Here is a 27,264-nt window from a genome sequence, read left to right as displayed (position 1 = left end):
TGATTTTTAGAGCCTCCTGCTAGGTAGGTTCCATGGATCAGATACTCAGGAGTAGGCAGGAGATGAGCTGTGATATAAAAACATTTGAGAATCACTCTTTGAATATACTGATTTTAGAACCATTGATCTGAAAGCTGCTCCACTGAGATTTAGGTACAAGAGTGGCTGTTTCTGGTCACTTAGCACCTTGAAATATACGTGTGGGGGTCATTTAAATTCATCACATCATGAGCAGGCAGAACTAGAAAAGGCCTTCCAGATTGTGTAGTATAATGGCTCACAAATCTTCCTGGGCACTTGGAGGACTCTGTAAAAGGCTAGGCTCCCAGACCACTGGCCATACTTTGTGTCCCTGCTATGCCACAGGCTTCCTCTTTGTCATTTTCTTTCTTTGGGACTCAGTCTCTCCAGCCATAGAATGAGGAAGTCTGACTAGAAGAACTTCCTTTAAGGCCCTTGCCATTTTAGGGCCATAAATGTTTTTCATTTTTATTTTTAATTTAGTGGGTTTTTTTCAGTATCCTATTAGTTCTCACAAGTCTTCTCCTTCGAAAAGTTGGGACTCAGTTTTGGTAATGGGCTATATTAAATATTTTAAGTGAGATTTATTCACCTCCAAGTTTCATGTCTGAGTACTCCCATCCCCCAGCTAGTAAACAGAATCAAGGAGAAGAGAAGACAGAGCCTTCCTTTGCAAAGTCTTTCTATACCTACTTCCCTCACAGCCAATGGATCAAGGAAGGCAGAGCTATCACTGGTGGTGTTACTTACACAAAGGGAGAGCCCATTGCTGCCACATTTAGTTTCAAATCTGAATCTGTCCAGGGCTTCAGAAACCCTGGAGCACGTGACGCATGATTTGCTAAAGAAACAATATCAACTTAAAAATGAACCTAGAGATTGACCTAGAAGCTTGACATAAAGCCAGCTGACTCCCACACGTGGCCTTACGCAACTAAGTCTGGAAATCAGCTCCAAGGAAACTAGGCAACAAAGTTAAATGAAAGTAAGATATGAGCCTGATGAGAATGAGACAAAAACTAAAGGAAATTGGGCAAAGGCCTTCTTTATTCTTGGAGTGCTCAATCAGGAAGAGAGTTGAGAGCTGGGCCAACAAACCTAAGGTCAGATATTTAATATCAATCAAAAGCATGCTATAAATAGCCTGGGGGTTCTAGGTCATGAAGTAAAGGATATGCAAAACTAGGGGATGGTTTACTGTAGGCCACTCCCATTGCTGGAGATAGCTCCCAGTATGGTGGTTTAGTCCCTCAGTTATGTCTGACTCTGTGACTACCAAGCTTCTCTGATCATGAAATTTCCTAGGCAAGAATACTAGAGTGGGTTGCCATTTCCTTCTCCAGGAAATCTTCCTGACCCAGGGATGGAACCTGTATTTCCTGCTTAGCAGGCAGATCCTTTATCACTGATCCACCTGGAAAGCCCAACTTCCAGTATATACCTTACTAATAGGAGATCAGAAGTACTATTTCCATTCAAAGAGACAAATAAAGTTCTTTCATCCTTTTGGTGTTTTCTTGAAAATACTGAAAAACTTTTGAAAAACTTCAGGGGAACTCACAAGTCTATTTCCTCCTAGTTATGCTCTAGATCTAAGGGGAGGGTACAGTTAGGATGAGGCAGAAGAGGGAGGAAAAGACTAAAGAAGTCCAGGTATGTAGCCTTTCAGAAGAATTCTAAGGTCAGTACAAGCTGAGTAGTCTGTTACCAGGATATTTTACTCTATCAAGCAGAGAATAAAAAGTTGGTTCCCTTGGCTAATTTCCCAAGGTGAGGGAGTGATAAAGAATCTACCTGCCAATGCAGGAGACACAGGGGATGCAGGTTTGTTCCCTGGGTTGGGAACATACCCTGGAGAAGGAAATGACAACCCACTCCAGTATTCCTGCCTGGGAAATCCCATGGACAGAGGTGCCTGGTGGGCTACAGTCTATGGGGTTGCAAAGAGCTGGACATGACTGAATAGCCAAACACTTTCACTTGGCTGAATTCAGGACTAAGGACCAGGCTATAAGCTTCCTGAAGACAGTGTCTTAAGTTGTACAATAATTATGCACACTGATTTTGTGTATATATTTATTTACAAATTTATAAACAACTCTTATAAATACTACCTCACTTTATACACACAAGAGTCTTGAGAAGTAAGCAAGAATATATCATTATCCCATTGTACATATAAGCTAACAGCTCAGAAAAGGCAAAAGAACATATACTGTCAATAAGGACTAGCATATAGAGGAGGTTCTCTCCTTCACTACTGCCTCCCTCAATCCCTTACCTATGGTCCTGGGCGGTATACTTGAGGAGCTCGGCCAACTGTAAGGGATACTTGCAGATCTTCTGTACTGGCGTCAAAAGGAAACCATCAATAGCAATGTCGATCATTTGCTGCAAGAGGCGACAGGCCTCAAAAAAGTGTTGGTAGCGGCTGTCCTTCATCAGTTTGGAGAGCTCCATACAGGCGTCCAGGTGATTGTTACAATACTCAGAGTATATCCAGAATCCATCTTGCTGTGAGCAGAGGAAAGATGGAGAGAAAAGGAAATGCTACTGAGGACTCCAAAAGAAATTCTGGAGATATGGAATGACAAACCGTCTTCTTATGTAGAAATATAAAAATGAAAACAACGTCAATCTTTTCTAAACTGATTCATAATTTAATAACAAATTATTTGGGAATTAGACAAACTGCAAAAATTCATATATAAAAATAAATAAGTAGGAATAGCATGTAAATGCTATAAAAGAAGGCTAATGAGAGGAGACTGACCCTGAAAATAGTAAAACAAAATATCGTAATAAAATTCGGGCATTGGATCATAGAGGTAGGTCAGAGGTCTATTTCTTGTAGTGGCAGACTAAATAGTTTTATATGAAACTTAATCACTGAGAAAAGCTAGAAAATCTGGAAAAAAACATAATAAATTTCTGTTTGAATGAATCACATCATCCAGAGTTTTTAATTGTCTCCAAAGAATATTTTGTAGGAAATTTACCATGGAATTTTCAGGAGTAAAGAGGAGTGATGAATGCAAGTTAAACACAAATGGCTGAGGAAAACAGTGTGTGTGTGTGTGTGTGTGTGTGTGTGTGTGTGTGTGTGTACATGTAAAGAAGGGAAGAGAAGGTAAGGGGAGTATATTCAAATGATATACCAAAATCAGAGGAATGTTAATATTAGATGAATCTGGGTAAATGGCATCTTTCATTTCATTGCACTTCACTTTATTGCACTTCACTGATATGTTTTTCACAAATTGAAGGTTTGGGAGAAAGACTTGGTTAAGCAAGTCTATCGGCATCATTTTTCCAATAGTTTTTGTTCACTTCATGCCTCTGTGCCACATTTTGGTATTTCTTACAATGTTTCAAACTTCTCCACTATTATTATATTTGTTATGGTGATCTATGATCAGTGATCTTTGATGTTAATATTGTAATTGTTTGTGGATGCTACAAACCTATATAGCAAGGTGAATGTAATACATAAGTGTTGTGTGTTCTGCCTACTCCACTGTTCCCCTATCTCTCTCTTCTCTGGCTTCACTATTCCCTAAGACACAACAATACTGAAGTCAAGTCAATTTATAATTCTGCAATGATCTCTAGTGTTCAAGTGAGAGGAAGCATTATATGTCTCTAACTTTAAATCAAAAACTAGAAATAAGTAAACTTAGGAAGGAAGGTATATCAAAAGCTGAGACAGGCTAAAAGCTATAACTCTTGCACCAAATAGTTAGCCAAGTTGTGACTGCAAGGGAAACATTCTTGAAGGAAACTAAAAGTGCTACTCCAGTGAACACACAAATGATAAGGAAGTGAAAACAACCTTATTGCTGATATGGAGAAAGGTTAAATGGTCTGGATAGATCAAACTAACCTAACCCAGAGCAAGACTCTAACTCTCTTCAATTCTGCAAAGGCTGAAAGAGATGTGAAAGCTGCAGAGAAAAGAGTGAAGCTGAGATAACAAGATGGTGGTGGAGTAGGTGGACATGGAGTACATCTCTCTCCACAGATACATCAGGAATACAACTTCAGACACAGAAGTGCATGCAGAACACCAGCTGAGAGCGGACAGGAGTACCTGGCCAGTGGAAAAGATTATATAGAATCATGCAAAACTTGGTAAAATGAAGAAACTAGGGGGGAAAACACGAGTATTAGTAGGACTGGATCTACCCTCAGCAGGTGGGGGAACTGAATCAGGGGTCTGATCCTCACAGTAGGGCAACTGTCTGAGTCACAGGATAAACATTTAAGACTGAGAGTAAAATAGCTGATTTGTGGCAGCCTAAATGGAATGACAATCAGACAGTCCTTGACACAGCCATACATACCCTGGACAGGGATGCAGGTCCCCTGGAAGGTGTAGCAGCTGGGAGCTGGAGTTTAGGGATTCTGGAGCAGTCCCAGTGCGAGGGCTGCTGTTGACTGCCAAGAGACACATTGAGGGGATGTGAGGGAGGAGATCATGGGGGGAAATGTCTATGGAGGGAAGTCGGAAAGCCAGGCAGCCATGGAAGCAAGGTGATACTCCTGAGTCACGCATAGGGGGTGGGGCTATCACCCTAGCATGTCTCTCCCCACATGCCAGCATCTGCAGTTGAACAATAGAGAGGGTGGCCCATCAAATGCCTCATGCACTGAACTACAGAGTAGGACGCCAGCCAGGGTGCTCCTTTAAGTGACCAATGAGCCAAACTACAGAGTAGGACCCCACCTAGGGTGCCCTTTTAAGTGCCTAATGTGCCAATCTACAGAGTAGACCCCAGTCGGGGCAGGGGGGGGGGTGGCTCTCTATGTGCCTGACATGACAAACAACAGAGAAGGACCCCAGGCAAGGGATCCCTCTAAGTGCCTGAACAGGCGGAGCTATGGAGAAAGACTGGCCAAAGAGGCCTTCTGATCACCAGCTACAAGAGGCTTGAAAAAAGACTGATACGGCCATAACTCCTGCCATGGAGGCAGTTTGTGTACCTGAACACTTGGTGCTGCCAGGGTCCCTGCAAGCCAAGCAGCTGCACCACCTTCACACTCAACTCTCACTGGGGCAGAGCTGCCACAGACAAAAAAAAAAAAAAGTCTTGTGTTTACACACACATAGTTGCTTCAGTCCTGTCCGACTCTTTGCGACCCTGTAGACTGTGGCATGCCAGGCTTCTCTGTCAGAGATGGGGTTCTCCAGGCAAGAATACTGGAGCTTATTGGTCAATACTGGTTGCCATACACTTCTAGAACACTATATTTCCTGCTGCCCTAGCCGCCAATCCCCCTGAGTACCTGGTGCTGCCAGAACCCCTATGACCCAAGGAGATGCACCACTTCCACACCTGGCCCTCACAGGGGCAAACCCAAGCCCTCCAGGGCAGCCTCAGGAGCTAAACCCCAGTGGATAAACCATGTGCAGAGGTGGAAATAAAACCACAACTGAAACCCAGGGGCAGTGTGGCTAAGGAAGAAGACCCAAAACATCCCCACCAGATGTACAAGTGGCAGATTAAATCCACACGATCAACTAAGCAGACTCTGTGTCTGTGGAATATATTAAAGGCCATTGAGAGCTCCCAAAAAAGAAAATGCACTAGCTCTGATAGCTGGGGACATTGGAGGAAAGAACACACAAGAGTAGGACCAGATTAGAATCTGAGCAGCCCCCACACAGGTCCAGAGATCAGTACAGTGTTGGATGGCAACCTAGGGAGGTAAGGTGAACTGTGATTCCCAGAGCAGGAAAGGACTCTGACAGCAGAGACTCAAGAAAATCATTTATTACTCTTATTTTTTTACTTGTTCTGTAGATTATTTTGGATTTTATTTTTTTTCTTTTTTCTCCCCTCTGTTATAGTTGTCAATTTCATTGGCACTAAGAAACCCAATTAAGCTTTGGAGTTTTTTTTTTTTCTTTTTTTCCCTCAGTCACATTTTTTATTGTCATAAAACTCTGCCTCTACGTTGGGCATTTGCAGTTCTGTGGAGTTTTCTTCTCTTTTTTTTCCTTTTCTCTTTTTTTTTAATTGTAATTTTTTAAACCTAATATTATTTTTCTACGTTTATTCCTTTGTTTGCTTTTCCTACTGTTATTTCTCCCTTGCAATTAACCTTTAATGTATAGAAATCTTCTTCATCAACCTCTATTTAACTTTGCATATCTATTATTTCTTTCTCTCCTTTCCTCTCAACGTATTTGTTAGTTTTACTTTCATTGCTTTATTCCCCAATTGGCACCTTGCTTTAGTTTTGTTTTCCAGTTTGTGCTTTAATTAGTTTTGTTCTGGTAGATACAATTTTTGGTTTCCTTTGTTCACCAGGTCAATATATTGCAGTTAATTTTTGTTGGACTGTTTTGATTTTTCTTATGTGTCTATATGTATATGTGTATATTTAGTCACACTTTCTATTGTTGTTATAAACCTCTGCCTCTACATTGGGCTTTTGCAATTGTGTGGAGTTTTCCTCTTTTTTCCCCTTTTTTCTTTCTTCTTCCATTTTTTTCTCATTTCTCTTTTTTATAATTGTAATTTTTTAAGCCTATTATATTATTTCTAAATTTATTCTTTTGTTTGCCTTTCCTACTGTTCTTTTCCCCTTGCAGATAATCTCTAATGTATATAAATCTTCTTCATCTACCTCTATTTAACTTTGCATATCTAGTCTTTCTTTTTTTTAAAAAAATTAATTTATTTATATTAATTGGAGGCTAATTACATTACAATATTGTAGTGGGTTTTGCCATACATTGACATGAATCAGCCATGGGTGTAAATGTGTTCCCCATCCTGAACCCCCCCTCCCACCTCCCTCCCCATCCCATCCCTCAGGGTCATGCCAGTGCACCAGCCCTGAGCACCCTGTCTTGGGCATCAAACCTGGACTAGCGGTCTGTTTCACATATGATAATATACCTGTATCAATACTATTCTCTCAAATTATCCCACCCTTGTCTTCTCCCACAGAATCCAAAAGACTGTTCTATACTTCTGTGTCTCTTTTGCCATCTCACATATAGGGTCGTCATTATCATCTTTCTAAATTCCATATATATGCGTTAATATACTACATTGTTGTTTTTCTTTCTGACTTACTTCACTCTGTATAATAGGCTCCAGTTTCATCCACCTCATTAGAACTAATTCAAATGCATTCTTTTTAATGGCTGAGTAATAATCAACTATGTATATGTACCACAGCTTTCTCATCCATTCATCTGCCGATGGACATCTAGGTTGCTTCCATGTCCTGGGTATTGTAAACAGTGCAGTGATGAACATTGGGGTACACGTGTCTCTTTCAATTCTGGTTCCCTCAGTGTGTATGCCCAGCAGTGGGATTGTTGGGTCATATGGCAGTTTTTTATGGAATCCCCACACGGTTCTCCATAATGGCTGTACTGATTTTCATTCCCACCAACAGTTTAAGAGGGTTCCCTTTTCTCCACACCCTCCCCAGCATTTACTGTTTGTAGACTTTTTGATAGCAGCCATTCTGACCAGTGTGAGATGGTACCTCATTGTGGTTTTGATTTGCATTTCTCTGATAATGAGTGAAGTTGAGCATCTTTTCATGTGTCTGTTAGTCATCTGTATGTCTTCTTTGGAGAAATGTCTATTTAGTTCTTTGGTCCATTTTTTTTTTGATTGGGATGTTTATTTCTCTGGAATTGAGCTGCAAGAGCTACTTATATAGTTTTGAGATTTATTCTTTGTCATTTGTTTTACTTCCTATTATTTTCTCCCATTCTTAAAGCTGTCTTTTCACCTTGCTTATAGTTTCCTTCATTGTGCAAAAGCTTTTAAGTTTAGTTAGGTCCCATTTGTTTATTTTTGCTTTTATTTCCATAACTCTGGGAGATGGCTCATAGAGGATCTTGCTGTGATTTATGTCAGAGAGTGTTTTGCCTATGTTTTCCTCTAGGAGTTTTATAGTCTCTGGTCTTACATTGAGATCTTTAATTCATTTTGAGTTTATTTTTGTGTATGGTGTTAGAAAGTGTTCTAGTTTCATTCTTTTACAAGTGACTGACCAGTTTTCCCAGCACCACTTGTTAAAGAGACTGTATTTTTCTCCATTGTATATTCTTGCCTCCTTTGTCAAATATAAGGTGTCCATAGGTGCATGGATTTATCTCTGGGCTTTCTATTTTGTACCACTGATTTATATTTCTGTCTTTGTGCCAGTACCATACCATCTTGATGACAGTAGCTTTGTGTATAGTCTGATGTCAGGCAGGTTGATTCCTCCAGTTCCATTCTTCTTTCTCAAGATTGCTTTGACTATTTTAGGTTTTTTGTATTTCCATACAAATTGTGAAATTATTTGTTCTAGTTCTCTGAAAAATACCACTGGTAGCTTGATAGGGATTGTATTGAATCTATAGATTGCTTTCGGTGGTATACTCGTTTTCACTGTATTGATTCTTCCAATCCATGAACATGGTATATTTCTCTGTCTATTTGTATCATCTTTGATTTCTTTCATCAGTGTTTTATAGTTTTCTATATATAGGTATTTTGTTTATTTAGGTAGGTTTATTCCTAAGTATTTTATTCTTTTGTTGCAATGGTGAATGGAATTGTTTCTTTAATTTCTCTTTTCTCATTGTTAGTGTATAGGAATGGTATGGATTTCTGTGTGTTAATTTTATATCCTGCACATTTACTATATTCATTGATTAGCTCTAGTAATTTTCTGGTGGTGTCTTTAGGGTTTTCAATGTAGAGGATCATGTCATCTGCAAACAGTGAGAGTTTTACTTCTTCTTTTCCTGTCTAGAGAAGATCCTTTAGCATTTGTTGGAGAGCTGGTTTGGTGGTGCTGAATTCCCTCAGCTTTTGCTTATCTGTAAAGCTTTTGATCTCTCCTTCATATTTGAATGAGATCCTTGCTGGGTACAGTAATCTGGGCTGTAGGTTTTTTTCTTTCATCACTTTAGGTATGTCTTGCAATCCCTTCTGGCCTGAAGAGTTTGTATTGAAAGATCAATTGTTATCCTTATGGGAATCTTCTTGTGTGTTATTTGTTGTTTTTCCCTTGCTGCTTTTAATATTTGTTCTTTGTGTTTGATCTTTGTTAATTTGATTAATATGTGTCTTCGGTGTTTCACCTTGGGTTTATCCTGTTTGGGATTCTCTGGGTTTGTTGGACTTGGGTGGCTATTTCCGTCCCCATTTTAGGGAAGTTTTCAACTATTATCTCCTCAAATATTTTCTCATGGACTTTCTTTTTGTCTTCTTCTTCTGGGACTCATATGATTCAAATGTTGGGGCATTTGACATTGTCCCAGAGGTCTCTGAGGTTGTCCTCATTTCTTTTAATTCTTTTCCCCCCTCTACTTCATTTATTTCCATCATTGTATCTTCCACCTCACTTATCCTATCTTCTGCCTCAGTTATTCCACTGTTGGTTCCCTCGAGATTGTTTTTGATCTCAGTTATTGCATTATTAATTATTGATTGACTCTTTTTTATTTTTTCTAGGTCCTTGGTAAACATTTTTTGCATCTTCTCAATCCTTGCCTCCAGACTATTTATCTGTAACTCCATTTTGTGTTCAAGATTTTGTATCATTTTTACTATCATTATTGTGAACTCTTTTTCAGTAGACTCCCTATCTCCTCCTCTTTTGTTTGGTGTGGTGGGCATTTATCATGTTCCTTTACCTGCTGAATATTTCTCTGCCTTTTCATCTTGTTTAGACTGCTGTGTTTGGGGTGGGCCTTGTGTATGCTGCAAGTTTGTGGTTCCTCTTTGTTATAGAGGTTCCTTCCTGTGGGTGAGGTTGGACAAGCGGCTTGTCAAGGTTTCCTGGTTAGGGAAGCTTGAGTCGGTGTTCTGGTGTGTGGAGCTGTATCTCTTCTCTCTGGAGTGCAATTAAGTGTCCAGTAGTGAATTTTGAGGTCTATGTGTTTGGTGTGACTTTGGACAGCTTGTATATTAATCCTAGGGCTATATTCTTGTGTTGCTGGAGAATTAGTGTGGTATGTCTTGTTCTGGAATTTGTTCACACTTGGGTGGACCTTGGTTTCAGTTCGGGTATGGAGGTTTTTGGATGAGCTTTTTGCTTAATGTTCCCTGGAGCCAGGAGTTTTTTGGTGTTCTCAAGTTTTGGATTTAAGCCTCCTGCCTCTGGTTTTCAGTCTTATTCTTACAGTAGCCTCAAGACTTCTCCATCTATACTGCACTGATGGTAAAACATCTAGGTTAATGGAAAAAAGATTCTCCACACTGGGGGACACCCACAGAGGTTTACAGAGTTACATGGAGAACAGAAGAGGGAGGAAGGTGATAAAGGTAACCAGGAGGAGAAGAGGGCAAGTCAAAAGGAGAGAGACGGATCTAGCCAGTAATCAGTTCCCTAACTGTTCTCCACAGCCTGGAATACTGAAAGAGATTCACAGAATTGAGTAGAGAAGAGAAAGGGGAGGGAGGAGATAGAGGTGACCTGGAGGAGAAAAAAGAGAGTCAAAAGGGGGAGAGGGCAATCAAGTCAGTAATCACACTCCTAAGTAAAAATGGGTACTGAAGATTGGATTCTTAAAGGTACAAAATTGATAACAAATACAAAAGCCAAAGATTAAAAATCTAGAGTAGACATTAGACTCTCAAAAATACAATATTAAAAAAAAATCTCAAAAATTATTAAAAATATATATGAAATTTGCTTTAAAAATAAGGTCTTTTTTGCAAGATAATAGTAGGTTATAACTATGAAAATTAAAGGAGTAATAAAGGACTTAAAATGAAAAAATTAAAAAATGATAATAGTAAAATATATCTAGGAATTTTTCTGGAGCTGTTGTGGGCAGTGCGGGGTCAGTTCAGTTTCAGATAGTTCCTTGCTCCAGCTTATACTTCTTCTCAAGGTCTATAGGCCCCTTCCAATGTAGTCTGTGCTAACTACAGGGTTTTAATCTGTTGCAATTATCACTTCCAAAGCGGTTCCCTCTGTTTATTTTGGCTTCTTCTATTTGCAACTCTCTTCAGTGTCTACTTTCTGCCCTGACACAGGGGGCGAATGTGGTCACTTATTTAGGCTTACTTGTTCAGTTGTGCTGTAGGGAGGGAGGAACAATGCACACAAATATCACTGGCGTGTATGGGGAGTGCTTGCAGTGTCTGGGCCACAGTGGGTTTGAGCCCACTCACAGTGTGTGTGCTTTCCTGGTCTACACTGCTCAGGCCCAGGTTGCTCTGCAGGGGAACTGTCAAAAGCAGGCCCTGGGTTGCATGCACTTCCAAGGTCTAAGCCGCACAGGCTCAGGTTCTGTGGTACTCCACAAAGGCACAGAATCGGTTGGGCCTGTGTTTTGTGCCCTTCCCAGGTCAGAGCAGCTCAGGCAACCAGTTGTTTGGTGAGTGCACTCTCCCCAGGAGTGTGGTGCATCTTATCGCCTCACCAGTCCCAGCCCCTCGATTTCCTGGGTGCACAGTGGGAGAGCCATCTCAGGTGTGCCGTGTGTCTCTTCTGGGGAGCTGATCTCTGACTGCAACCCTCCTGGCGAATGGCAACCATCCAGGATCCCAGGAAGACTTTGTTACCAACTGCTAGCCTGCTTGCAGATTGGTAGAGGATGCCGTCTCTGGGGCCGAGATTGCCCCTTTCCAGCTCTGGCTGTCACTGGCCTGCCTCTCTGCTTCTGGCAGGGGATGGGCCAGTCCACAGGTGGCTAGCTCTCCTCTGGTATTCGCTCAGTCCTTTATTCTGTGAGCAGGTCTGGCAGTGCTTTAGGTTAGAGCTTTTCATGGGAAAGTTCTCTCTCTCTCTCTCTCTCTCTCTCTCTCTCTCTCTCTCCTTTCTCTCCCTCTCTCTCTCTCTCTCGCTGTCTCACAGTTTGGGTTGCTATCTCACCTTAGCTCCCTCAGATTATCCTCAGGGCATTCAGGCCAGGTCCTTACCCTAAGCAATGCAGCCCACACCTCCCTGTTCAGTCCCCGCTTGCTGGTGGCGAATGCGCTGGTCTGGGCTACTTCTCTGCTGGAAGTTGCAGTTAGGCGCATAATCTGTGGGCTTTATTTATTTTTTCCTCCCAGTTATGTTGCCCTCTGAGATTCCAAAACTCCCCATAGACCCACTGGTGAGAGGGTTTCCTGGTGTTTGGAAACTTCTACTCTTTCACATCTCCCTCCTCAGGATGGGTCTCCATCCCTAACTCTTTTGTCCCTCTTTTTATCTTTTATATTTTGTCCTACCTCCTTTTGAAGATAATGGGCTGCATTTCTGGATGCCTGGTGTCCTCTGCCAGTGTTCAGAAGTTATTTTGTGGAATTTGTTCAGCGTTCAAATGATCTTTCAATGAATTTGTAGGGGAGAAAGTTGTCTCCCCATCCTATTCCTCCACCATCTTAGGACTGCCCCCCTCTTTCTTTCTTCCCTTTCCTCTCAACATATTTGTTAGTTTTATTTTCATTGCTTTATTCCCTACCTGGCACCTTGCATTAGTTTTGTTTACCATTTTGTGCTTGTTAGTTTTATTCTTAACTGCTAAATATAATTTTTGATTTCCTTTGTTCTCTGGATCAGTCTACTGTACTTTATTTTTGTTGGACTATTTTCATTTTGCTCATGGGTGTATATGTATATGTATATATTCCATTATTTGAATTACTACGTACCTGATTTTGTAACTGCCATTTCTCTGGGGTTCATCTTTAGTTTCTTGTTTTTGAATATTTGTTTTACTCTCACTTAATGGCATAATAAACCACTTGTGGAGTCTTCATTTCTGACGAGAGATCAAACCCTGAGACTTTGGACTGGGAGCATTGACTCCAAGACCCTAGAGTACCAGAGAACTAACGCTGCTGCTGCTGCTAAGTTGCTTCAGTCGTGTCCGACTCTGTGCGACCCCATAGACGGAAGCCCACCAGTCTCCCCTGTCCCTGGGATTCTCCAGGCAAGAACACTAACCCTAGGAATATCAAATAGTGAGAACTCCCACAAAGGAAACCACTTGACTATATCACCTGGCATCACCCAACTACCAGTAGCACCTTTGCAGGACGCCTGGTCTAAATAGCAAACAAAATAAAAATACAAACCAAATCATCAGCATACAGGAGTACCACCTCACTCAGCCTTTCCCAGAAGAGGAAAAACAAACAAACAAACAAAAACTGACCACAAATCTCACCCTATAGAAAGCTCACACAAAGCAATGGACCAACCTTAGGAGGGCAGAAACCAAAAGAAAGAAAAAATTCAACCTTCTTCAAGGAAAGAATTCAACTTTCCTTGAAGCCTGGGAAAAGGAGACCCCAAACACAATAACTTAAAAAAAAAAAAGAAAGAAAAGAAAAGGCAGAGAAATACTGCATAAATGAAATAACAAATTAGAAACATAGAAGTCCAAATAAATGAAGAGGAAATATGAAAATTACCTGAAAAATAATTCAAAATAATGATAGTAAAGATGATCAAAAACCTTGAAAACAAAATGGACAAAATGCAAGAATCAATTAACAAAGACCTAGAGGAATTAAAGAATAAACATACAGAGACAAACAACACAATTACTGAAATTAGAAATACTCTAGAAGAAACCAGTAGAAGAATACCTGATTCAGAATAATGAATCAGTGAGCTGGAAGATAAAACGGTGAAAATAACTTCTGAAGAGCAGAATAAAGTAAAACGAATGAAAAGAGCTGAGGACAGTCTAAGAAAGCTATGGGACCATATCAAATGAGCAACATTTGAACTATAGGGGTCCCAGAAGAATAAGAAGAGAAAAAGAAAGGATATGAGAAAACTTCTGAAGAGATTATAGTTGAAAATTTCCCCAACATGGAAAAGGAAATAGCCAATCAAATCTAAAAGGCACAAAGAGTCCCATACAGGATAAACCCAAGGAGAAACATGCCAGGACACATACTAATCAAACTAACAAAGATGAAACACAAAGAAAGAATATTAAAAGCAGCAAGGGAGAAGCAACAAGTAACATACAAGGGAAACCCCATATGCTTAACAGCTGATCTTTCAGCAGAATCTCTGCAGGCCAGAAGGGAATGGCAGGATATATTTAAAGGACTGAAAGGGAAAAATCTGCAACCAAGATTACTGTACCCAACAAGGATCTCATTCAAAATTGATGGAGAAATCAAAAGCTTTTTTTTTTTTTTTTTCAGATTCCTTAGGAAACCTTTATTTATTTTTTTTATTGTGATTGAATTTTATTTTTTTATTTTATTTTATTTTATTTTATTTTTTTAATTTTAATTAATTTTATTTTATTTTCAAACTCCACATAATTGTATTAGCTTTGCCAAACATCAAAATGAGTCCACCACAGGTATACATGTGTTCCCCATCCTGAACCCTCCTCCCTCCTCCCTCCCCACACCATCCCTCTGGGTTGTCCCAGTGCACTAGCCCCAAGCATCCAGTATCGTGCATTGAACCTGGACTGGCATCTCGTTTCATACATGATATTTTACATGTTTCAATGCCATTCTCCCAATTCTTCCCACCCTCTCCCTCTCCCACAAAGTCCATAAGACTGTTTTATACGTCAGTGTCTCTTTTGCTGTCTCGTATACAGGGTTATCATTACCATCTTTCTAAATTCCATATATATGCATTAGTATACTGTATTGGTGTTTTTCCTTCTGGCTTACTTCACTCTGTATAATAGGCTCCAGTTTCATCCACCTCATTAGAACTGATTCAAATGTATTCTTTTTAATGGCTGAGTAATACTCCATTGTGTATATGTACCACTGCTTTCTTATCCATTCATCTGCTGATGGACATCTAGGTTGCTTCCATGACCTGGCTATTATAAACAGTGCTGCGATGAACATTGGGGTACACGTGTCTCTTTCCCTTCTGGTTTCCTCAGTGTGTATGCCCAGCAGTGGGATTGCTGGAGACAAGCAAAAGTTAAGAGAATTCAGTACCAGCAAACAGCTTTACAACAAATGTTAAAGGGACTTATATAATGAAGAAACACAACAGAAGAAAAAAGATCTAAAAAATCAACTACAAATGATTAGAAAATGGCAATAGGGACAAATATATCTATAATTACTTTAAAAGTAAATGGATTAAATGCTCCAACCAAAAGACACAGACTGGCTGAATGGATACAAAACCAAGACCCATATATATGCTGTCTACAAGAAACCCACTTCAGACCTCAAGACACATATAGACTGAAAGTAAGAGGATGGGAAAATATATTCCATGCAAATGGGAAGCAAAAGAAAGCTGGAATAGCAATCCTCATATCAGACAAAATAGACCTTAAAATAAAGGAGATTACAAGAGATAAGTAAGACTACTAGACAATGACCAAGGGGTCAGTGCAAGAGGAAGACATAACAATTGTACATATCTATGAACTCAACATAGGAGCACCTCAAAACATAAGACAAACAATAACAGACATAAAAGGAGAAATTGACAGTAACACAATAATAGGAGGAGACTTTAACAACCTACTCAAACCAATGGACAGATGATCAAAACAGAAAATTAATAAGAAAACACAACTCCTAAATGATACATTAGATGAGATGGATCTCATTGGTATCTTCAGGACATTTCATCCAAATGAAGAAGAATATATCTTCTTCTCAAGTGCACATGGAACATTCTCCAGGATAGACTATATCTTGGTTCACAAATCAAACCTCAATCTGCTAGGTGTCCTGGAACCAAATCCCTGCAATACTGGGGGACAGCTGTATAAAAAACTATACACACTGAGGAAACCAGAAGGGAAAGAGACATGTGTACCCCAATGTTCATCGCACCACTGTTTATAATAGCCAGGACATGGAAGCAACCTAGATGTCCATCAGCAGATGAATGGATAAGAAAGCTATGGTACATATACACAATGGAGTATTACTCAGCCATTAAAAAGAATACATTTGAATCAGTTCTAATGAGGTGGATGAAACTGGAGCCTATTATACAGAGTGAAGTAAGCCAGAAGGAAAAACACCAATACAGTATACTAACGCATATATATGGAATTTAGAAAGATGGTAACAATAACCCGGTGTACGAGACAGCAAAAGAGACACTGATGTATAGAACAGTCTTATGGACTCTGTGGGAGAGGGAGAGGGTGGGCAGATTTGGGAGAATGGCATTGAAACATGTATAATATCATGTAAGAAACGAGTTGCCAGTCCAGGTTTGATGCACGATACTGGATGCTTGGGGCTAGTGCACTGGGACGACCCAGAGGGATGGTGTGGGGAGGGAGGAGGGAGGAGGGTTCAGGATGGGGAACACATGTATACCTGTGGCAGATTCATTTTGATATTTGGCAAACTAATACAATTATGTAAAGTTTAAAAATAAAATTAAATTAAAAAAAAAACAATTGTATTTCTATATCATGACAACAAACTACAGGAAATTGAAATAAAAATGCAAATTATAAAGCAGCAAAAAATTAATTACTTGGAAATAAATTTTTATAAATAAGATCAAGAACTATACAAATGAAAACTATAAACAATAAGATCAGTCACCCAGTCGGGTCCGACTCTTTGCGACCCCATGAATCGCAGCACGCCAGGCCTCCCTGTCCATCACCAACTCCCGGAGTTCACTCAGACTCATATCCATCGAGTCAGTGATGCCATCCAGCCATCTCATCCTCTGTAGTCCCCTTCTCCTCTTGCTCCCAATTCCTCTCAGCATCAGAGTCTTTTCCAAAGAGTCAACTCTTCGCATGAGCTGGCCAAAGTACTGGAGTTTCAGCTTTAGCATTATTCCTTCCAAAGAAATCCCAGGGCTGATCTCCTTCAGAATGGACTGGTTGGATCTCCTTGCAGTCCAAGGGACTCTCAAGAGTTTTCTCCAACACCACAGTTCAAAAGCATCAATTCTTCGGCGCTCAGCCTTCTTCACAGTCCAACTCTCACATCCATACATGACCACAGGAAAAACCATAGCCTTGACTAGATGAACCTTTGTTGGCAAAGTAATGTCTGCTTTTGAATATGCTATCTAGGTTGTTCATAACTTTCCTTCTGAGGAGTAAGTGTCTTTTAATTTCATGGCTGCAGTCACCATCTGCAGTGATTTTGGAGCCCCCAAAAATGAAGTCAGCCACTGTTTCCACTGTTTCCCCATCTATTTCCCATGAAGTGATGGGACCAGATGTCATGACCTTCATTTTCTGAATGTTGAGCTTTAAGCCAACTTTTTCACTCTCCACTTTCACTTTCATCAAGAGGCTTTTGAGTTCCCCTTCATTTTCTGCCATAAGGGTGGTGTCATCTGCATATCTGAGGTTATTGATATTTCTCCCGGGAATCTTGATTCCAGCTTGTGTTTCTTCCAGTCCAGCGTTTCTCATGATGTACTCTGTATAGAAGTTAAATAAACAGGGTGACAATATACAGCCTTGACGTACTCCTTTTCCTATTTGGAACCAGTCTGTTGTTCTATGTCCAGTTCTAACTGTTGCTTCCTGACCTGCATACAGATTTCTCAAGAGGCAGATCAGGTGGTCTGGCATTCCCATCTCTTTCAGAATTTTTCACAGTTTATTGTGATCCACACAGTCAAAGGCTTTGGCATAGTCAATAAAGCAGAAATAGATGTTTTTCTGGAACTCTCTTGCTTTTTCCATGATCCAGCGGATGTTGGCAATTTGATCTCTGGTTCCTCTGCCTTTTCTAAAACCAGCTTGAACATCTGGAAGTTCATGGTTCACATATTGCTGAAGCCTGGCCTGGAGAATTTTGAGCATTACTTTACTAGCATGTGAGATGAGTGCAATTGTGTGGTAGTTTGAGCATTCTTTGGCATTGCCTTTCCTTGGGATTGGAATGAAAACTGACCTTTTCCAGTCCTGTGGCCACTGCTGAGTTTTCCAAATTTGCTGGCATATTGAGTGCAGCATTTTCACAGCATCATCTTTCAGGATTTGGAATAGCTCAAATGGAATTCTATCACCTCCACTAGCTTTCTTCATAGTGATGCTTTCTAAGGCCCACTTGACTTCACATTCCAGGATATCTGGCTCTAGGTCAGTGATCACACCATCGTGATTATCTGGGTCGTGAAGATCTTTTTTGTACAGTTCTTCTGTGTATTCTTGCCATCTCTTCTTAATATCTTCTGCTTCTGTTCAGTCCATACTATTTCTGTCCTTTATCGAGCCCATCTTTGCATGAAATGTTCCTTTGGTATCTCTAATTTTCTTGAAGTGATCTCTAGTCTTTCCCATTCTGTTGTTTTCCTCTATTTCTTTGCATTGATTGCTGAAGAAGGCTTTCTTATCTCTTCTTGCTATTCTTTGGAACTCTACATTCAGATGCTTATATCTTTCCTTTTCTCCTTTGCTTTTTGCTTCTCTTCTTTTCACAGCTATTTGTAAGGCCTCCCCAGATAGCTATTTTGCTTTTTTGCATTTCTTTTCTATGGGGATAGTCTTGATCCCTGTCTCCTGTACAATGTCACGAACCTCATTCCATAGTTCATCAGGCACTCTATCTATCAGATCTAGGCCCTTAAATCTATTTCTCACTTCCACTGTATAATCATAAGGGATTTGATTTAGGTCATACCTGAATGGTCTAGTGGTTTTCCCTACTTTCTTCAATTTAAGTCTGAATTTGGCAATAAGGAATTCATGATCTGAGCCACAGTCAGCTCCTGGTCTTGTTTTTGCTGACTGTATAGAGCTTCTCCATCTTTGGCTGCAAAGAATATAATCAATCTGATTTCGGTGTTGACCATCTGGTGATGTCCATGTGTAGAGTCTTATCTTTTGTTGTTGGAAGAGGGTGTTTGTTCTAATCAAATTGCCTGAAGAGTTCTTTTTAGTTGGCATGTTTTTCGTAGATCTAAGCAAGCTGATTCTTTTCCCCCTAGTTTTATCCAGAAATAACTGATATACATCACTGTATAAGTTTAAGGTGTACAGCAAGATGGCTTGCTTTACATATATTATGAAATGATAATCACAATGTTTATTTAACTTCCCTCATCTCATATAGATACAATAAAAAGAACAAAATTATTATTGTGATAAGATAAATATATATATAGAAATACCTAGAGGGGTGTGATGGGGAGGGAGATGGGAGGGAGGTTCAAAAGGGAGGGTATATACGGATTTTCCCTGGTGGCTCAGACGGTAAACCATCTGCCTACTATGCGGGAGATCTGGGTTCAATCCCTGGGTTGGGAAGATCTCCTCAAGAAGGAAATGGCAACACACTCTAGTATTCTTGCCTGGAAAATCCCATGGATGGAGGAACCTGGTTAGGCTACAGTCCATGGGTTGCAAAGAGTCGGACACGACTGAGCCACTTCACTCATTCACATGGCTGATTCATGTTGAAGTTTGACAGAAAACAGCAAAGTTCTGTAGCAATTATCCTTCAATAAAAAATAAATCAAAAAATCATCTAAAATAAAATTATTTTGAAATAAAAGTGAATACAAAGGAGATTACCTGCTCTCAAGACCTGCTATGAAGCTAGATTATTCATGATGATGTGAGAAAAAAGTTGTAGCTATGTATGGTAATGGATGTTAACTAGATTTATTGTGGCAATCATTTCATAACATATAGAAATATTAAATTATTATTCTGTACACCTGAAACTGATATAATGCTATATGAGAATTATATCTCAATTAAAACAACAAGAAAACATAGTGTGGCATTACTATATAAATAGTCATATAGATCCCTGGAACAGAATAGTCTTCTTAAAGATAGAACTACACATATATGATCAACTGATTTCTGACAAAGATGCCAGGTAATTCAATGGGGAAATTAACAAGCTTTCTCAACAAAAGTGCTGGAATGGCTGAATATCCATATGGAAACAAATTAACAAATTTACCTTGATCCTTTTGTCACATTGTATATTAAAAGTTACCTCAAAAATTATCTTAGACCTAAATATAAATATTAAAGCTACATAATATCTATACGAAAACAGGATAAAAACTTCGTGACTTTGTATTAGGCAAAGATCTCTTAAATAAGAAGCAGAAAATGTGAACCATGAAAAAATGATTAACTGAATTGACAAAATTAAAGTTTTATGCCTTTTCAAAGACAATGCTAAGATGAAAAACTAAGCCAAAGACTGAGAAAACCTTTGAAAATCACATATATGACCAAGGACTTGCAAACACAATAAGAAATAACTCTTGAAACTAAATAATATGAAAACAGACAACTCACTTAGTAAACAAGGACAAAAGACAAGGATGCTTCATCAGAGATTTTATACAGATGGTAAATAAGAACATTTAAAAATGCTCAATATCATTAGCAAATGTAAAAATAAACTACAATAAAATGCCACTACATACATATTAGAATGGCTAAAATTAAAAATACTGATAATATCAAGTGCTGACAACCATGCGGAACAACTACAACTCTTATAGATTAGAGTGAGAATGCAAAATGATAGAGCAACTTTGGAAAACAGTTTGGCAGTATCTTATAAAATTAAATAAGCACCTACAATGCAACCCAGTAATTCCAAACATGGAAGTAACCTAATTAACCACCCAGATGTCCTGGAATGAACTAGTGAATGAGTGGCATATCCACACAAGAGAATATCACTAAACAATAAAAAAAAAAAAAACTGCTAATACATGCACGAATATGGATGGATATCAAAGAAATTAAGTTAAAGGAATACAACATAAAATATCATTATGGTATGATTCCATTTATATGAAATTCTAGAAAAAGCAAAATTATAGTAACAAAAAGCAGATCAGTGTTTGCCAAGAGCCAGAGTGGAAGCAAAGTTTGATAACAAAGGAAAAACATTAGAACCTGATGAAATGATAGAAATGTTCCATAATCTTGATTATGGTGGTAGATGGTGATTGCAGCCATGAAATTAAAAGACGCTTACTCCTTGGAGGTTGTGACCAACCTAGATAGCATATTCAAAAGCAGAAACATTACTTTGCCAACAAAGGTCCGTCTAGTCAAGGCTATGGTTTTTCCAGTAGTCATGTATGGATGTGAGAGTTGGACTGTGAAGAAAGCTGAGCGCCGAAGAATTGATGCTTTGAACTGTGGTGTTGCAGAAGACTCTTGAGATTCCCTTGGACTGCAAGGAGATCCAACCAGTCCATTCTAAAGGAGATCAGTCCTGGGTGTTCTTTGGAAGGAAGGATGCTAAAGCTGAAACTTCAGTACTTTGGCTACCTCATGTGAAGAGTTGACTCTTTGGAAAAGACTCTGATGCTGGGAGGGATTGGGGGCAGGAGGAGAAGGGGACGACAGAGGATGAGATGGCTGGATGGCATCACCGACTCGATGGACGTGAGTTTGAGTGAACTCCGGGAGTTGGTGATGGACAGGGAGGCCTGGCGTGCTGCAATTCATGGGGTTGCAAAGAGTCGGACATGACTGAGCGACTGAAATGAACTGAACTGAACTGAACTGACACAACTACATGCATTTGTTAAAACCCATCGAATTAAACATTTGGTGAATCTTATTGCTTGTAAATTATACCTAAACAAAGATGATAAAAAATGAAATCCTAAAAAAAAGAAACCTTAGAACTGTAAAGAGAAAACAATCTAATACTTTTAAAAATGTGAATTAATGCATAAAGAAGGATCAGTTAAGTTCAGTTCAGTGTCTCAGTCATGTCCAACTCTTTGCAATCCAATGGACTGCAGCATTAAATGGACTGCAGCATTATTATGGACTGCAATCCCATGAACTGCAGCATTATTAAAGAAGGATAATACACCACGATTAGCTAGCATTTACCCCAGCAATGCAATGCTCATTTAAGATATGAAAATTATTTAATTTAAATCACCATGTTAACATTACAGGGTAAAAGCATAAGATCATTTCAATAGATTAGTGGTTCATTTGACAACATCTGGAGACATTTTCAGTTGTCACAACTGGAAGCGTTGCTACTGACCTCCAGTAGATAGAAAATGCTTAATAGATATTTTGTTAAGCACTCTACAAGGCACAGGGTAGACTCTCATTGAGAGTCAGTATTCCACATTCTACTTTCCCAACTCAATATTATATTTATGATATTCACACACATTTCTATTGGGTACACACATCTAGTCTTGTTATTTCTTACTACATATTAACCCAGAGTAAGCATTCCCCATATGTTTCACATCCATGCCCTGGTGATAAATACCTAAGCTGCATCTAACTGCACTCAATGACATAACACTGCCATGTTATCAACAGCCTTGTAAATGTTCCCTTTCTCATGGACCTCTGAGAATTTCTCTGGGATATATTCTCACAAATGAAACCAGTAAGTAGTAAACATGCTTAACTTTGATAAATACTACCCAGGTGTTTTATGGAATGACTGAATCAGTTTAAAGCTGTAAAAAAAAAAAAAAAAAAAAGCACTTAACTTATTAGGCCTGAGACTGCTATCCCTAAAAAGGCCTACTTGAAAGGTTGGCCCTTGGCTGGCATCTTGGAATTTGGATCTCAAGAGGGTTCTCACCATTCCCTGACAAGAATGGCTCACTCTGCCTAAACTATTTGTATGAACATTGTGGTTTATGCTGAAGACCTGCTTTCCTTCTGTGAGTCTGGAATTTTGGTACACACTAGACATGGAGTGCCTACATGACCAGTCTCCCATAGACATCTTGGGCACTGAGTCCTTAATAATTTTCCCTGGTAGACAACATTTCACATGTGCTGTCATAACTCATTGTAAAGGGAATTAATTACACCCTGTGTAACTCCACTGGGAGAGGACTCTGAAAATTTATACCTGGTTTCCTTCAGACTTTGTCCTATATACCTTTTCCTTTTGGTGATTTTGCTTTGTATCCTTTAGTTATATTAAATTATAACCATGAGTATGACTATATGCTGAGTCCTGGGATTTCCAGCAAATCACTGAACATAGGGGTTGCCTTAAGGCTATCGCCTCAACAGAAATTCCCACAGTCAAAGTAGGAAAATTTGTAAGAAGACTTACTTTCAGCTGCATACTTCCATGTGTCATTTGAATTTTATACCACATGAATGTGTCATCTTTTTAAAAATAAGTACTTTATAAAAAGGGAGAGAAAAGTTGTCAAAACTAGGTTACCTGTGAATAAGATCCTAAAGGACATTAGAGAACCATAGAAGTATAAAGTGAAACCTTCTTAAATCCACGTGAAAAAGCCCAAAGAAGGTAAGGAACTTACCCAGTTACTGAGACAGTCATTATATTTATGACTTGCATCCTCACTTTCCTGTTTCTAGTGTTCCTTTCTCTTAAGTCACGTGGCCCTTTTTCCTACACAAGTCACTTCCCCTACCATAGTGTTCTCCCCTAAATGCCTTGCAGGGGTCCACTTTCATGGTGACCACAGTCTTTCCTATTTCTCAGAGTCCTGGAATATGTGAATATGTTCAGAGTCCCTCCCAAAATGTTGGGTCCCATGGGAACTGAGCCCAATAGGAACGAAAAAGAGAAGTTGAAGAAAAATCCTACTGGTAACTATCTGGAAGAGGAGAAAAAGAGAGGGGAACAGTAAAGAAAGAGAGTCCTTGGTCAAGTCATCATATCTTTCCAAGTTCTCATGCTGTAGCAAGGGGGTGAACATCAAGGTCAGAGAGGAATCCATCCACTACTGTGGGACAAAGCAGCTGAGCAGACCAGATAGCTCAGAGACTCCTTGCATGGATTCCAAACGTCTCTCAAAACCCTCCCCAAAGGGGAAGATGCTTACGTGCTCCAGGAAGCAGGGTCCTATCTCGCTGAGATGGGGGTCATCATTGTTGTACTGTTTCTCCAGGTCTCTTACAAAGCCCATCTGAAACCTGTAGATGTCTTCAATGTTCCCAAAGATCACCTTCAGTTGCTCATCACTGAACATGTCCCTTCTCTTCCGGCATTGCTTCAGGTAGCCCTGCAGACAAAGTAAAAGTCCAGGATGAGGATGCCCTTCATTCCTTGAGGGTTTTACCACTTAAGCATTTGGGAGCCTTATTTCAGTTCCATGATGTAAACAGGGTATAATTATTTCTATTTTTCATACAAGAAAATTGGGTTTAAAGAAAGAAGTCACTCGATAAGTGAATAATTAGGAAAGCTGGATCTTAAGGAAAGGTCTCCAGAGTGCAAAGATTCCAGAGCATAGAGCTTTGTCCACAATTCTCTATGACAAGGACCCCCAAAAGTGAAAGGACTCTTTCTTAGAATCTGGTTAAGCACAAATAATTTCACTCGCTTTAGTAGCTATTGGGTTAGCTGAATTGATTCACAACTCTAATGGTCTATTTCTTGTAGGACCAGTCCAAAGGCTCTGGTAGGAAAACTTCCCAAAAAGGAACAGACAAAACCAAACCATTCTTAAAGTGAATGTTGTAGTCATCTGAGTAGCTGGTCAGGAGAGGTTGTTTGGATGAGCTTAGTGAGCAAGCCCACAGGTGCCCAGGCATGGTGTTTTCAACAGGGTAAGTGTTTAGGACACATTTGTGAATAAATGGATGAGTTAATACAGCTAGCCACTGATGAAAAACGAATCAATGAAAGAAATTCTTAGTCTGATAAGAGAACTGAGATAACACAATCAGACTCAGAACACATTGTAAGTCAGGGCAAAGGAAACAAACAAACAAACAAACACAGTTTTCCATTCTGAACCTCCCAGTGTACATTTTTAACTAATAGTAATGGTCTTCATTAGAAATCATTAGCATGTAAAAAGCCTGGTGAGAATGAATTATGCCCACTTGCTTTTATCTAAAAGCTAAATGTGATTTTTATAACATCCATTGAACCCCTAATGAGGAGCATTATGGTGAATGACTTATCACTTCTGGCCCTATCTAACTCCATTTTGTCTCCTCTAACACAGTTTGCAATGAAGGCATCTAGGCTACTCCAGGAAGATTCTCATCCCTGGTTTCAATGCCCTTTACCAACTCCTACCAAAATCTCACTTCTCTTTTATCTTCTTACCCTCCAATTCAGCCATTAATGAGTGTCTTTTAACAATTTGCAAATTAATAGTTTGTGCCTGTGTTGACATTTATTTAATTAATGGCTTATGCCCTCCCTGACTACTATGCTCAAGATGTCCTACATTCATTTATATACAATTCCTGACCAAGAGGAAGACACTTTCTACTCCCAGAATATCCTTTTAGCTTCACTCTCTTTACTAAAGTGGATTCCGAAATTCTGCTTCCCTCAAAAACTTTCTTTCACTAATAGGAAGAGAGGTAATAAATTCCTGAAGGTTCCTCTCTGCCTAATATGTTACTCCTAGTTTCCTTATCTCTATTTTCCTCCCTTCTCTCCCTACTCTCTCTTTTTCACTCTTAACACCTTTGGAAGTGTCTTAGCTACAGTAGAGCAAGAAAATCAGTGAGCATATCATCTGGCAGGAACTTTTCCATCTTGACATTAGGCAGGGGGCAAAGACCGACTCACCTCTGCTCCCACTTTTTCACCCTAGAGTAGGCTTGTGAGTATAACTGGAAAAAAATGGTAACAATGTTACATTAGCATGTCACTTCTGAGTTGGTAGTAAGTACTTGTGAGTGACAGGAAACAGAAGAAGTCAGCCTGGACAGCTCATTCATCCCCTGATAAGCCAGCTCATGAAATACTTAATAGTTTTGTTTACTGCTCCCATTTGCAACATCTCAGGGAACTGACAAATTACCATCAAATCCTTAAAAGTGCAGCAAGGATGCTATATCTTAACATGAGTATGGAATACAACAGAAATGGGGGAAAAAGGAAAAAGTGGGGTCTGAAAAAGAAAGAGACAGAGATGTCAGAATGGCTTCCTAACTCCCCCAATATGCTATTCATTATCTTTGTCAAGGATACCATTTTTTTTATATTACATTATATAGAAAGGGAATGTGCTGTAACAAGGGAATATAAGGTTATATATTAGGGGAAATGTAGGGCCCTAGACTGTACTGTCAACTGTTTTTCTTTAAAGCTAATGCTAGATTATAAATAAATATATTATGGTACATTTAGCTTAATGGAATATCACACAGCCATTAAAGTCAGAAAGGCTATCTTGTAACATGGAGATGTGTTTATGGTATAATGTTAAGAAGTAGAATACAAAATGGTGTCACTGTGTCTTTATGATTAAAAATAAGAAAAAAGTCTTTGCCAGAGAATACAAAGAAAATACAGCCTCAAGAAGATTGCCTTGAATACAATATTATCAAGCAAAGGAGGAGAATCCAATGTCTTCTTAAATTCTCCAGCCCTAGTGTTTAAGACACATGACTTGCCAAAATAATAGATAGAAACTGCTCTTATTGGGCTTCCCAGGTGACTCTAGAGGTAAAGAACCTGTCTATCAGCACAGGGGACATAAGAAACATGGGTTCGATCCCTGAGTTGGGAAGATCCCCTGGAGGAGGGCATGGCAACCCACTCCAGTATTCTTGCCTGGAGAATCCCATGGACAGAGGAGCTTGATGGGCTATGGTCCATAGGGTCACAAAGAGTCGGACATGACTGAAGCGACTTGGCACACACATGTCCTTATGAAGGAAATTAAAAAAGGGACATAAGGATATGGGAGTAGCCAGAGAACCCTTAAATGTCATCCTTAGCCCTATTTCGCCCAACTGCCTAGGCTTCTGAGGGGACAAAGGCCAGGAGGGTTGACTAGTTCTCTGGAGTCTTGATTTTATTTTTCACTACCTTCTTTGGCTGACTTAGTGACTTCTATCAAATTTTCCACAAAAACAATGAACAGCACTTTGATTAGGGGTCAGTCAATCTTTGTTTCTTCTCATCTATTCATTTTTAAGGACGTATAAGTTTAAGATGAGTTGGTAGTGGAATATGACTTTCAAAAAAAAGAAACCTAATGCCATTTTAATTTAGGGATAAAGGGAAAACAGACTGAGAAGGTGAAATGAGAGAAGTAATAGAAAGGCAATCACACTACTGCAGGGGAGCATCATTCAGTTCTGAGCCCTGTTTTCAGAGAAACATGAAAAAAAGGATACAGAGACAGAAGGAAATAGACAGGGCAGAGGGGGGCCTGAAAACAACACCATGAATAATGGTGGAATGCCAGGGTTGTTTGTCCTAGAGAACAGAAGTTGCAGAGGACCTCTGAAGGCTTGTCACAGGGCAAAGGGAGCAGAAGGGGTCTATGGATTTTACTGTCAAGCATGCTTTGAACACCTTCTAGCTCCATCTGAATGGTAAGAGAAAATAAGGTGATGTGGCAGCAGGTGTGAACTAACTAAACAAAAGTAGTTTCTGAGAGCCTCACCTT

The 27,264-nt window shown here is 39.5% G+C and overlaps 1 protein-coding gene across 10 annotated transcripts in view; it reads right to left on the bottom strand.

The window, feature by feature from the left end:
• The window catches only part of ARHGEF9 (Cdc42 guanine nucleotide exchange factor 9), a 420,722-nt gene that overhangs the window by 64,965 nt on the left and 328,493 nt on the right, over positions 1–27,264 (bottom strand). For all 10 annotated transcript variants that reach the window (XM_070783846.1, XM_070783849.1, XM_070783851.1 and 7 more), the window contains 2 exons: positions 23,722–23,901; positions 2,303–2,535 (listed from right to left, as the gene is read on the bottom strand). In XM_070783846.1, the coding sequence (XP_070639947.1) occupies positions 2,303–2,535; positions 23,722–23,901 (413 nt within the window). The remainder of the gene's footprint in view (positions 1–2,302; positions 2,536–23,721; positions 23,902–27,264) is intronic.

This window comes from Bos indicus, chromosome X (genome assembly GCF_029378745.1).
Source record: "Bos indicus isolate NIAB-ARS_2022 breed Sahiwal x Tharparkar chromosome X, NIAB-ARS_B.indTharparkar_mat_pri_1.0, whole genome shotgun sequence".
Classification (NCBI taxonomy): Eukaryota; Metazoa; Chordata; class Mammalia; order Artiodactyla; family Bovidae; genus Bos; species Bos indicus.
Note: the sequence above shows the minus strand (reverse complement) of the source record. Positions and strands in the feature narration are given on the sequence as shown.